Source organism: Carcharodon carcharias, chromosome 20, assembly GCF_017639515.1.
Source record: "Carcharodon carcharias isolate sCarCar2 chromosome 20, sCarCar2.pri, whole genome shotgun sequence".
Lineage (NCBI taxonomy): Eukaryota > Metazoa > Chordata > Chondrichthyes > Lamniformes > Lamnidae > Carcharodon > Carcharodon carcharias.
In genome coordinates, this window is record NC_054486.1 from 66,344,677 (window position 1) to 66,357,856 (window position 13,180).

General features: G+C 42.2%; 1 protein-coding gene across 4 annotated transcripts in view; it reads right to left on the minus strand.

Moving 5' to 3' along the window:
• Positions 1–13,180, minus strand: part of frmd6 (FERM domain containing 6) — a 159,300-nt gene that overhangs the window by 31,749 nt on the left and 114,371 nt on the right. For all 4 annotated transcript variants that reach the window (XM_041214657.1, XM_041214660.1, XM_041214659.1 and 1 more), the window contains 3 exons: positions 12,525–12,590; positions 9,577–9,645; positions 517–691 (listed from right to left, as the gene is read on the minus strand). In XM_041214657.1, coding sequence (XP_041070591.1) covers positions 517–691; positions 9,577–9,645; positions 12,525–12,590 — 310 coding nt within the window. The remainder of the gene's footprint in view (positions 1–516; positions 692–9,576; positions 9,646–12,524; positions 12,591–13,180) is intronic.

Consider the following 13,180-nt stretch of genomic DNA (forward strand, 5'->3'; position numbering starts at 1 on the left):
TACAGAAACCAAAGCTGGAGAGAGCCACTTTGAATTCCACTGCCCAGGGTATTGTGTTAATTTGCTGGATCCATTTAAAATCTAAAATATCTATTTTTGGACCGTTGCCTTAAAAGGGGTGTAACTGGGGGCCAGATTAATTAGGGATTTTAAGAGATAATATGGTAGTAAGTTGGAGGTCTATGAATGTGCTTGAAATCTTTTCTTTTGGTAATACATATTTTAATTTTAGTTTTTTAAAATTCTCTAACGTCTTGGTGGATTTATTACTACTGAATTCAGTGCATGCATCTCGAGATAAATATAACTTGCAAAAGTGTTGTGACGGTATAATCAAGTTTCCCTCACGGATTTGATCCACCTGGCACACACCATCTGCAATGTCATAACACTGGCAGAACTGGAGAAACAATGAACTGTCCAGCAACTCCAGAGCAAATGTAATACTTAACTTCAAAGGAAATTCAGAAACCAAAAGGTCATATGTAATACTGCTACCCCAGATTTTAAAAATACCTTCATTCTCTTCCAGTTTCCTGACCTGTCGCAGGACTGGCTGCAGGTTCATGTAGAGACGATGGCTGTTACTGAGTAGCTGGAGCAGGTGCCGAGAGCGCAGGGGACAGCCAGTGTAGTAAATAAGTTTTCTAGCTGAAGGCAGGCCATCCGGCAGAATCTCAAACTTCTTCCCCTGTGAACAAAAGGCAAAATCTGCACCATCAGCAAGAAATACAAAATAAAATAAATCCTGCAACGTGACTTTAAACGTGGACCCTCAAATTCTGTAGAATGTTTGAGGAATTATATGGCAATTTAAAGCTGGAACCAATGGTGACCAAGAAAGGTTTCCCAAGAGAGTTCTTCTAATTTAATCATTCTTACGGGAGCAAACTGAACACATCGGATTTTTACACGATACTGAGACGCACACCTGTAAAAATGAAATATTGTGTAGGGAAGTGATTACAAGGGACTACTTTATTTGGCACAGCTCTCTATTCGGAAACGTGCTAATCTGCAGCAAGAAAGCCTTTTTTCGCAAGATTAGATTATGCCTCATGGACCTAGCAGTAAATTGTCACCATAACATCCCCTGTGCTTGCTAGTGCTTTGGGCTTCTTCAGGTGCAATATTTTCTGTGGGCAATAGATTAGCCGACTTCCTGTCAACTGAAAATAAGCCTTTTCCATCAATTTTGAACACATTACCGTAATACTTTCAGAATGGTTGCATGGTATATTTGTGTGTCAACACCCTCTCCTGCAAATTCATAGCACTTATTCCTCATATATAGAGTTCCTGAGCTCGACCATTCTCTTAAGGGTGGTTCAAAACAGAGGCCAGTGCTTCCCCAGAAGGGGATAGTTAAAAGCAAAGGGAAAATGATCCAAGACCCTTACAGACCATGAAGATAGCTTGAAAAAGAAAGAAGCTTGGGAGCGGATTAATTGACTGATTTGCTGAGTTAAAATCTATGGCATATAGAGAATGAAGCAAAGAGCGGAAGGGAAAGAAAACCAAATTCAAAACAGAATGATAGTTTTAAATTTGTAATATTCAAAAATTAGTGATCCCCAGAGCCTCTCTCTCAATAGGAAAATCTCTAACAGATACATTTTCTTTAGTAATGCAACATTAAATAACACAAATATTGAAGAAAATCACATGCTAATAGTTAAATATCACACAGCCGGCTTTAATGGCCTCAGAAAACCATGAATAAACCGTCATGTCCTCTGTCAAAGTATCAACGAAGTGGAAGAGAAACTGTTTTTCAACCGAATTCATCAATTGATTGTTTGCAAAGCTTTTGAAATACTTAACTAATAGTTTAAGGCAACTTCCTATTACCAGATCAAAAATGGTTGGAAAACTAGCTTGACAATAAATCCTAGTGAATCAGAATAAAGGGCACATTGAGCACACCATTTGCCACTTCAACGTAAAGGCCTTTGAGACACTAGGGCTAACAAAACTTCTGGCTTGGGGTTCCCTGTTTTCAGCCACCTGACATGAATTACCTTGTTCTAGATTGAATGAAAGGTCATCAATCTGAAGTGTTAACTCTGTTTCTCTCTTTGAAGGTGCTGCCTGACCTGCTGAGTAGTTAAGTTCCTGTTTTTATTTCAGATTTCCAGCATCTGTGGTATTTTACTTTTGGAGTATTTTGTAATGGGTGGGCAGAGGTTTTTCCAAGGCCTTGTGGATACTAGCAGCACAGACAGGCAGGGACCTGGTGTAGCTGGGTCTTAGTCTGCTTTCTGGCTCATCTGCCGCACTCCTCTTGGGATTGCAGCAGACGTACGCTGGATGGACCACAGACGTTTGGCTCCAATGTGTGTATGCGAACAGGATGAAAATCATATGGCATTTGCTGACATCAGATGGTTAATCTTGCAAATTCAGAATAAAATAACCAATAGAAAATGCACAATTTCTGCTTTTCTTGAACACACAAAAAGTACTTAAGCAAATGCAGGTGAAACAAAAAGCATTTAACAAATCTAATCTGAGTCACTCTATGCACTGAGGTCAAGATCCTCCCACCCTATCCTGTCATCCACTGCAAAAGGAACATGTGTTGATTAGTGCTGCTGCTCTTTGAAATTCCTTTCGTAGAAAATAGAGGTTAAGGACATTTCAATTTAGAATCCAGAAGCACATCCTGACACCAGGATTTTTACCATTCAAAATCCGTTCACTTGCACAGATAAAATTGGGCCCCATGTTTGCACACAACTGAAAAGTTTCTTCTATCTTTGGGTAGGATTTCCCAGTTGGCGATCAGGGTGGGACCCACACGCCAACGCATAAAATGAGGCAGGATGATGTCGGGCGGAACTCCCAACGTCACCCCGCATCATTTCAATTTTCAGGTCGGCGGGGGCGCAGCCAAATCAGCTGTGCGCCCGTTGACCTGTCAACAGCCAACTGAGGCCATTTAAAAACCTTAAGGTTGACGGGCAGGCCGGGAGCCCTGGCGGGCATCAGAAAAAGCATGAAACCTCATCCACGGGCGGGATAAAAATTCAATAAAGGTTTAATTAAAAGTGATGGACATGTCCCAACTCATGTGACAGTGTCACATAAGGGGACATGTCAGCAAAATATTATTTTTCTATTTTTAACAGTTTTGAATTTGGCGCCGATCTCCCTGAGGCAACACTTAGCCTCAGGGAGATGAGTGCGCTCCTTCACACAGGCAGGTAGTGCAGGAATCCCCCAAGGCTATCTAGCTCTTGAACCGCTTTTCCATTTTGGATACTGGTGAGTGAGATGGTTTCTCAGAGAACTGTAGCAAGAGCCAAGTTTGTGGCACAGCTGCACAAGAGGGGAGGTGGAAGAGTGGAAGTGCCATATTGGTAGCAGATTCCATAGCTAGAAGAGCAGACACGTGTTCCTGCAGCTGTAAACGTGACTCCAGGATGGTACGTTGACTCACTGGTGCCAGGGTCAAGGATGTCACAGAACGGCTGCAGGATGTTCTTTTGGGGGAGGGCGAGCAGCCAGAGGTCATGGTCCACAACTGGACCAATAACATAGGCAGCAAAAGGGATCAGGTCTTGAAAGCAGGTTTTAGGAAGTTAGGAAGGAAATTGAAAAGCAACAATCTAGGATTACTCCCAGTGCCACGTGCTAGTGAACATAAGAAAGGAAGATTGAACAGTTCATCACATGGCTGGAGAAATGAAGTAAGAGGGAGGGTTTTAGATTTCTAAGGCACTGGGACAAGTTCTGGGGCAGGTTGGACCTGTACAAGAAGGATGTGTTACACCTTAACAAGACTGGAACGAATGTGCTTGCGGGAGGTTTGCCAGTGATTTGGGGAGGATCTAAACTAGATTGGCAGGGGGATGGGAACCTGAGGGGAAATGCAGAGAGGAGAGGAGAAAAACTGGCAGTGGGAAGTAGAGAAATATTAACTGATAAGGAGGATATATCGGAGTAGTATCAAGGTAAACTGAATACTTGGAGGGTTTGATAGAACTAGAGTAGGCTATAGTAAGTCATTAGATAGGGTCAGAGCAAGGGGGAATGTTAAAAATCCTAAATCAGGATGAATGTGCATGTATGTGAATGCATGGAGTGTGGTTAATAAGATTGTTGAACTACAGGCACTGGTTGACAAATGGAACTATGATATTATTGCTGGCTCAAAGAAGGGCGGGACTCGATGTTAAATATTCCTGGGTACAAGGCACATAGGAGAGACAGGAAAGGAAGAAAAGGAGATGGCGAGGGTGGTGGTGGTGGTGGTTGGGGGGGGGGGGGAGGGGGGGGGGGGGGTGCGTTGCTGGTGGCAATATTGACTAAAGATGGTACGGAGAGAGAGGATGTTCCAGAGGGATCAAAGGTAGAATCTCTCTGGCTCGAGACAAGGAATAAAAAAAGTGCGATAACAATGATCGGTATAGCACATAGACCACCAACTAGCAGAGGGGATGCAGAGAAACAAATTTGCAAAGAAATTAGAGAGGTGCAAGAATTATAGACCAATTATAATGGGGGTCTTCAATTATCCAAATGTGGACTGGGGTAGGAATAGTGCAAAGGGGCATGAAGGGTGAGAGTTCCTGGATTGTGTTCAAGATAGTTTTCTGCAGCAGTATGTTTCCGGTCCAATGAGAGGGCAGGCACTCCCATTGGTGAACCTGGTTCTGGGGAATGAGTCGGCCCAAGTGGATCAAATTACAATGGGAGATCATTTAGGGGACGGTGACCATTATATCATAAGGCTTAAAAACAAAAAACTGCGGATGCTGGAAATCCAAAACAAAAACAGAAATATCTGGAAAAACTCAGCAGGTCTGGCAGCATCGGCGGAGAAGAGCAAAGTTGATGTTTCGAGTCCTCATGACCCTTCAACAGAACTAAGTAGAAATAGGAAAGGGGGGAAATATAAGGTGGTTTAAGTGGGGGGGGGGGGTGCGGCAAGAAGTGGGGGTGGGGGGGAGGCATTGTTGGGACAAGCAAGCAGTAATAGGAGGAGATAACCAAAAGATGTCACAGACAAAAGAACAAAGAGGTGTTGAAGGTGGTGATTTTATCTAAAAGGATGTGCTAATTAACAGTGGAGAGCAGGACAAGCAAGGTAGCTCTAGTGGGGGTGGGGTGAAATAAACCATGGGTAGAATACATTTAAAAATAATGGAAATAGGTGGGAAAAGAAAAATCTATATAAATTATTGGAAAAAACAAAAGGGGGGGGGGAAGAAACGGAAAGGGGATGGGGATGGAGGAGGGAGATCTCCCTGTCGCTTGCCATTTTAACACTCCACCCTGCTCTCTTGCCCACTTGTCCTTGGCTTTCTGTATTGTTCCAGTGAAGCTCAACGCAAACTGGAGAACAGCACCTTATCTTCCGACTAGGCACTTTACAGCCTTCCAGACTGAATATTGAATTCAACAACTTTAGATCTTGAACTCCCTTGAACTCTCCAGGGGTCAGTGTTGGGACCCTTGCTCTTCCTGATATATATTAATGACTAGACTGTGGTGTTCGGGGCATGGTTTCAAAATTTGCAGATGATATGAAGATTGAAAACATTGTCAACTGTGATGAGGATAGTCTTGAACTTCAAAAGGACATAGACATATTGGTGGATTGGGCAGACAAATGGCAGATGAAGTTCAATGCAAAGAAGTGTGAGGTGATTCATTTTGGCAGGAAGAATATGGAGAGACATTGTAAAATAAAGGGAGAAACTCTAAAGGAGGTGCAGGAACAGAGGAACCTCAGTGTAAATGCACATAAGCCATTGCAGGTGACAGGGCATGTTGAGAGAGCAGTTAATAAAACATATGGTATCCTACCTTTTATTAATAGGGGCATTGAGTGCAAGAGTAATGAGGTCATGTTAAACTTGCATAAGATGTTAGTTAGGCCTCATCTGGAGTACTGCGTCCAGTTCCGGGCGCAATACTTGAGGAAAGTTGTGAAGGCATTCGAAAGAGTACAGAGGAGATTCACAAGAATGATTCCAAGGATGAAGAACTGTAGCTATGAGGATAGATTGGAGAGCTTGAGACAGTTTTCCTTGGAGAAAAGAAGGCTGAGAGGAGACTTGATAGAGGTATTCAAGATCCTGAGGGATATAGGCAAGGTAAATAGTGAGAAACTATTCCCACTCAAGAGTACATCAAGACTAGGGGTCATAGATTCAAAATAATGGGCAAAAGGAGTATAAGCGATGCAGGGAAAAATGTTTCCACCCAGAGGGTGGTTGGAGTCTGGGACAAACTTCCTGAGAGTGGTGGAGGCAGGTTCAATCAAAGTATTCACAAGGGAATTGGGTTGCTATCTGAAAAGAAAGAATGTGTAAGGTTATGGGGATAAGGCAGGGGAATGGGGACTAGGTAGAATGCTCTTTCAGCGAGCCACTGCAGACTTGATAGGCTGAACGGCCTCCTTCTGCACTGTAAATATTCTGTGATTCCTAAGAATCCAATGTGTTCTGCTTGCATGTGAACATGCATCTTTCACATTTCATGTGGAAAGCTGGATTATTTTTCAGACTGTGGGAATAAAAACTTGGCAGCATTCTAAGCAGATGTGTGGAGATGAACAACAATTTTCTCAAATTGTAGTGTCACGCAGGTATTTAAATCTTCACAGTTGTGCTTTTACTAGCAGCTTTGTGATGATGATTTTCTGCACCAGAAGCTGCCAGCTGGTCAAATTAGTTAAACAGTTTGCCATTTGGTATTTGAATCCACGGAATGTCACCACTAATGTTAAGCTACAAGATATAAATTCTGCATTCCTTTGTATGTGAGGCAATTATTTACTTCAGTATAATAATCATTAGAGCAGATGGAGGTTATAATTACCATTATTTCCGAACTCAGGCTCATTCAAGCAAATATTTCAGCCTAAACATTGAAGCCATGAAATAATGCGTCAAATCAATTTTATAATATTCATGTTTTAAGCTTATTATTGAACTGAGCCTGTTGAGTTTACTTCAAATTTAACATTTAACGTAATTTTTGTGAATTTAAATGCATACACAAAACAAGATTGGCATAAGGAAATCAAAAGTATTGGCACATTTCAACTGTTTGTGTGTTTACAGGAAAGGATTAAAGATTATAAACTGCAGGATAAGGAGGCATAGGCACAAACTGGTAAAAGGCAAGTTCATGAATTATATCAAAAATTATGTGACTAATATCGCAGTGGCAGGGAGTAGAGGTAAAAACCCTCGGGGGCACTCACAAGTCATTTAAATAGTGTGATGAAGGAAGGATAACAATTTTATATGGAAGGATGGGCTGGATAAGCCAAATGGTCTGCCTTAGCTGTATTTATCATTGTGATAATCCCATGCATTTCAATGGAATAAAATGACCAGCAAGAATGCAATGAATACTGTTGCAATTATCAAATTAATTATCATTTAATTATCAAATTATTACTATTAATGGCAAACTCTATAAATCTGGCAAAGGATAAATACCAAAAGATATTGCACACTTCTGCAGGGTACGTACTCCTTTAAGATTATGTTGTGTGCTCTTAGTACTGTGTGAACCGTCATCTTCAATAAATAAAAGGGTACAAAAACTAATAGAACAGCAAAGTACTGAAATCCAAAATAAAAACCTAAAATGTTGGAAACACTCAGAAGCTCTGGCAGCGTCCACGGAGAGAGAAACAGAGTCAATGGCTGGGACTTTCCATGCCCATTCGATGTTGTGAGTGGATAATATGGCGTAATGGGTTTCACAACGGTGTGAAACCAGTTTGCGATCATCTGCTCAGCCTGTCGATGGTGGGCTGTGTTCCCAACCATTGGACGCCAGGAGCTTCATTGTATTACATCAGCATGAGGCCAGCCCGCCAGACTCAACCCTCCTGCTGGATCGTCCAGCCACATCGGTGGTAAAGCACGCCAATGTGTGTCACAACAGCACATAAGTGATGTGGGTGGGCTGCACTTCGCTCACGTCTTCAAGATTTGTTTGCCTACCTTGCCTCAGTCAGCACTCCCAGTCATCAGTGCCAGGCTTCACAGACAGCAACACATCATTTTTAGGGGGGCTCACGGCAAGTCTCAACCAACCAGATCAGCCATATGTGAGTGGCTTTTCAACGGCTGCAGGGCTAGGGCTTGCTTGGCGAAGGGTGAGAAGTGGCCTCAGGTAAGGGAAGAGGCTGCAGGACAAGGGCTGTACTGGGAAAGTAAGGTAATCCAGGGTGTGTGCTGAGGGCACATGTTGATCTGTGCAAGTGGCCTCAAGGTGGTGAGGGCTGAAGAGTCATTCTCCAGAGGAGATGAGGCTAGATGGACATGTGAGGGTGTGTGTGAGAGAATGGGTGGTGATGTCTCTTGAGCTGGCAGTGAGTGAGATGCCAGTGAATTTGTGATGGGCTTAAGTTTGTGAGTTTAGCATGATGAAATGGTTGCTATACCCTGGCTGCACAGATGAGATCATTCACCCTCTATCTGCATTGGACGGCCAACCTCTTCTATGCAACATTGGCAGTGGTGATCAGTGCCATTGCCTACAGCCAGAGTGGTAATGTAGCTGCCCTTCCTGCGGCCAGAGCAGGGGTAGACGACATCACAGCGGGCCTCCACGGCATCCAAAAGGTGCTCGAGGGCTGCAATCTTCTTGCCTTTCAGGGCCATGTCTTCTTTGTTGCAGTCCTGAGCTGGAAGCACTGAGCGTGGCTGGACTTTAAATTTGGCATCTGGCGTGAAGTGGTGAGGTGATGGCAAATGAGAGCCCGCCAACCATGGAAACGGCATGTATCCTGGGAATGTATAAGTAACGTGCCAGGTTTTGGACAATATGGAATGAAGACCCTCCATTGCGGCTGGCAGGTACCTGCCCACTTATTGCAAATCTGGGACGATGCCGCCCAATGTTTCAGGTCAATGACCTTTTTTTCAGGACTTTTGAAGAGTTATTGGCCTTTGTCTCTCCTTTCACAGATGTTGACAGATCTATTGAATGTTTTAAATATTTTCTGGTTTATAAAAGAGTAATAATTTATTTATACAACATTATTTTACTTGCTTAGATTTTAAAAAAGAGCAATGGTAATGATCACAAAGTGGTGGAGATATCGCTAAGGAATATACAAAACATTTTTAGCATAAATATATTTCCTTTTCACTCCAGCACAACCACTTGATATTTCTGACTGTATTTGGTCTCTTCTTTTTAAAAAGGATGCTGTTCATGTAAACTGTTTCTGTTGAGATTGAGAGAAGTATTATTGTATGTAACTCAAATTTCAAAACTAAAACATGGAGTTGTTCCGAAACACGGAGCGGAATTTTACGGCCCCCTTTCAGCAGGGGCGGGGCCATAAAATATGGTGAGCTGTTCAAAGGCCCATTAACTTCAGCAGGACCATAAAATCCCACTGGCATAAAATTCCATCCACGAAATTGTGAATGATGGCTAAGCAAGGTGCATAATTCAACAGACAACCACCATGCTCTCGGCCTCTGACTCCTTATGGTCTCTGGATTTCAACCAAAACAATGGTTGGGAGGAAACAGATTCTGTCTTTCATAACTTAGGGGAAGATCAAGCTCTGTTATGAATGTTATGACTTACCACAAACACGAGCTTGCCAACGTTGGTCCAAGGAAAATCATATAACAATTGTTTAGATTCCCCAACAACCTGGAAAACATTAAATCATGAGGGAAATATATTCAGTTACCTCTATCCTGAATCCATTATCCTTTGCACTGGGACAAAAGAGTGAGAGGGGGTTGCATTTAAGTTTTAGTTACTGAAAATGAGAGAATCTTTTTTTCTCAGTCATATGACTTTACTAAATCACACTGACACCCAAAAGCTGGAATCTGTACAAAATAACGAGAATAAAACACAGACACCTGGAAAATGTTTCTAATTCTACTGGATGGTCAGGAAGATGACATATTTTAATCATATTCTATTTTTGGATATGGTACAGGGATGCTGTGAAGTGAAAATGACAATGATTAGTGTAATTGTAGCTCCAGATGAGCATCATTTTGCCTTCTGCTAAATCATATGGGAAGCTTGATTTGACATTTCTATCTAACCATCAAAGCTATTTTTGTGCCTCTTTTACTAGCAAAACTGTAGGTTTTGCAGACAGTCAAAATAAATAAATTGATAAATTCATAAATTAAGAGAAAAGTTTTGGATATGGTGAACTTTCAATATGGTATCCTGGACAAATTATGACAGTAGGGCCGGGGATTCCTCAATGATTCAGTCAGCTCAAAGCCTAAAGGGCTCTAAAATGTTTCCATATTCAAGCCTTTTATGGCCTGTTTTATCTTGACTACAAGGCACTAATATGCCTAACTGATTTTTTTTTGGGGAGTGAGAGGATTTTCCCTTTAGTGATACATCACCATTGGCAGGGCCACCCTCTGCTGCAATAGCAAGTAGAAGCTCTGGCAATTAAATTAAACAGAAACTGCTATCTCCTAACTAAAATATACCACTGTTCTATACTGTAATACGCAAAAATATCAGGTAAGAGTAATATAGCATAAAATGGTGAATCATGCATCAATTTTGCTTGAGTGCAAAATGAAAATATAAAATTAGGCCCACTGTGCCCATAGCTTCAGATAATCTATGTTATACAATGGGCAAACACTCTACATGCCTGTTATCAACTCCATGATTTTTAATCACAGAATGGTTACAGCACAGAAGGAGGCCATTCAGTCCATTGTGTCTCCACTGGCTCGCTGTAAGAGCAATTTGCCTACCGCCACTTCCCAACTTCTTCCCGTAGCATATTCTTTTCAGGTAACAACCTTCTGCCACACTCTCAGACAGTGTGTTCCAGACCTGAACCATTCACCATGTGAAATAGTTTTTCCTCATGTCACCATTGCTTCCATTTGCCAATTACCTTAAACCTGTGCCCTCTTGTTCTTGATCCTTCACCAATGGGAATATTTTTTCCCTATCTATTCTGTCCAGACCCCTCATGATTTTGAATATCTCTATGAAATCTCTATGTAATGACTTGGCTATGTCACACACAAAGCCGAAGCTGACCGAAATAAAACATACGCTGTTTCATGAAACTCGTTTGTTTTCTCTGCTCGTAAAACCTTCACTGTGTTTTATCCTTCTGTTTGAATTGTATTTGAACCTAATTTCTACCCGTCTTTCAGCTTAAATGGTGTTTCTGGCCTTCATGGGATGGACTAAGACTTCTCACACTGACATTACGAAATATATAATCACTTGCTGTCATTCTAACTGGACTGTGAGCTAGCTTATGTGGGTTTTTAAAAAAAAATCAGTTGTCTGTTTAAGTCAATGGTCATTGTATCATGAAATACATCTGAAATTTAGCACTGTGTATAATATGAAGCAATAAACAACATTAGCATGTAACAGTGATCCTTACCCCTGCAGCCATTTACATAGAGAGAAGAGTCTTAATGCAGCCAAATGGAACAGTGAAGCAGTTAATACTCATTAAACCTACTAAATTAATTGGTTTAAATAAAAATTGTCAAATTAGCCTAAATACAAAAATCCCATTATGTAAATGTGACTTCAAATTACAATACTTTTTGCAGTTTGAATACTTTAGCAAGAGGGAGAAATTGAGTGCGATGCAAACTCTGAAAGCCATGACCTGTTGCCATTTAAAGGAGTGGGGTCCAGGCCTCTTTGGTGGTTAGAGGCCAAGCTTTGAACTTCAGGACAGCTCAAGGAAGTGACAACCAATGAGAAGCAAGGGATTGGAGCCTGGGCCAGCAGAGTGTGACGGTCGGGGACCAGCAGGGTGCAGGAGGCCAGGCCTAGGGCCACTGTGGTGGTGGAACCCAGGACTAAGGCCATCTTCTCACTCAATCCCTTTTAGAAATGGGAGTCTAACTTATAAAATTCAAAACCAGCTTATGGAGGGTGGATACTTATATTTAAATGTTTCTTCTAAGTAATGAGCAATGTGCAAATTAGAAAATCATCTGTCTATGCTGCAATGGATTTTAAAGTTTTTGGGGTAGAAGTTGATGAGTTGAGAGCTGCAAGAAAGGAGGTTTTTAAACACTACTGTAGCAGTGCAGGGGATTTGTTACTATATTTGTGACAGATGGGGAAAGCAGGGAGTGAGGGGCTTGGTGCAGGTGGCGGGGAAGGGGATAGAGCTGGGCACCAGGCATAAGTTGGAAAGTGCAGGGGTAAATACAGTCATGACTTGGGGGCAGAGTGAGGTTGGGAAATGATGATGTGTGAGGACAGTCATCCAGAAGAATGGCCATGAATCGAGGAATGTGACGTAACCGAGTACCACGGTCACCCTTATTATTACAGAGCACCCTGAAAGTCCGCAGTGACTAACAACCTGCGATTTGTGCCTGTGGTAAGGACCGTTTTAAAGAATTAACAATGTTGTAGTTTGGCAAAGTAATTAGTACCCTGCCACTTGCACCATCATCTTTCGAGAAGGATGGGCGCCACTAAGATTATAACCTGGAAAGGCGAGAAGGGATACATGAGTTGGACTTATACAAAACAGTTTCAAATCTTACCTGAAATATCTGAAGCCCTTGAAGAGTCAAGCCCAGCATCAGTGAAGCATCAATTTCCCTTTTATCCTAAATGCAACAAAATGTATCATAAATGAAAATGCAATCAGAGAGCAATCATATTCAACAAATATGGCAGTTTCTAACAGGTGAATGGTGCATGCTGGTTTCATCAGCTTTAAGCTGTGCTAGCAGAGAAGCATGCAATAGGTTAACAGGTTCGTAATAATTTCTGATAGCATTAAATAATTACAACCAACTTAGGTGATTCAACCTATATTTCTAAGTAAGAGGCTTCTGATTCCTTAATTACTGATGCACAACAGTCCTGAACTGAGACATTTGTGACAGAAGGACAGTAATTAATAGAGGCAACAAGGATCTTGGCCGCTGGTGCCTCTTTACGGGAAGGCTTACCACCTCATGTGCCACTCAGACATTTGACAGGCCAGCAGTAGGCCTTCCCCAGGAATCAAAGCCCCCATGGGCGTAAATCCCACCCATCAAAGAGCTGCCAGCCATTCGGAAGCCAGTAGCTCTATTGAACAGCAGCACCACCAGGGAGGTGTTGGCTGCTGCCGCTACTGCACCCACCAATCGCAGGGTGAGGGTCATGGGACATGGTGGTTGGTAGCAAGGACAGGGTGGTGGCCCTTAGT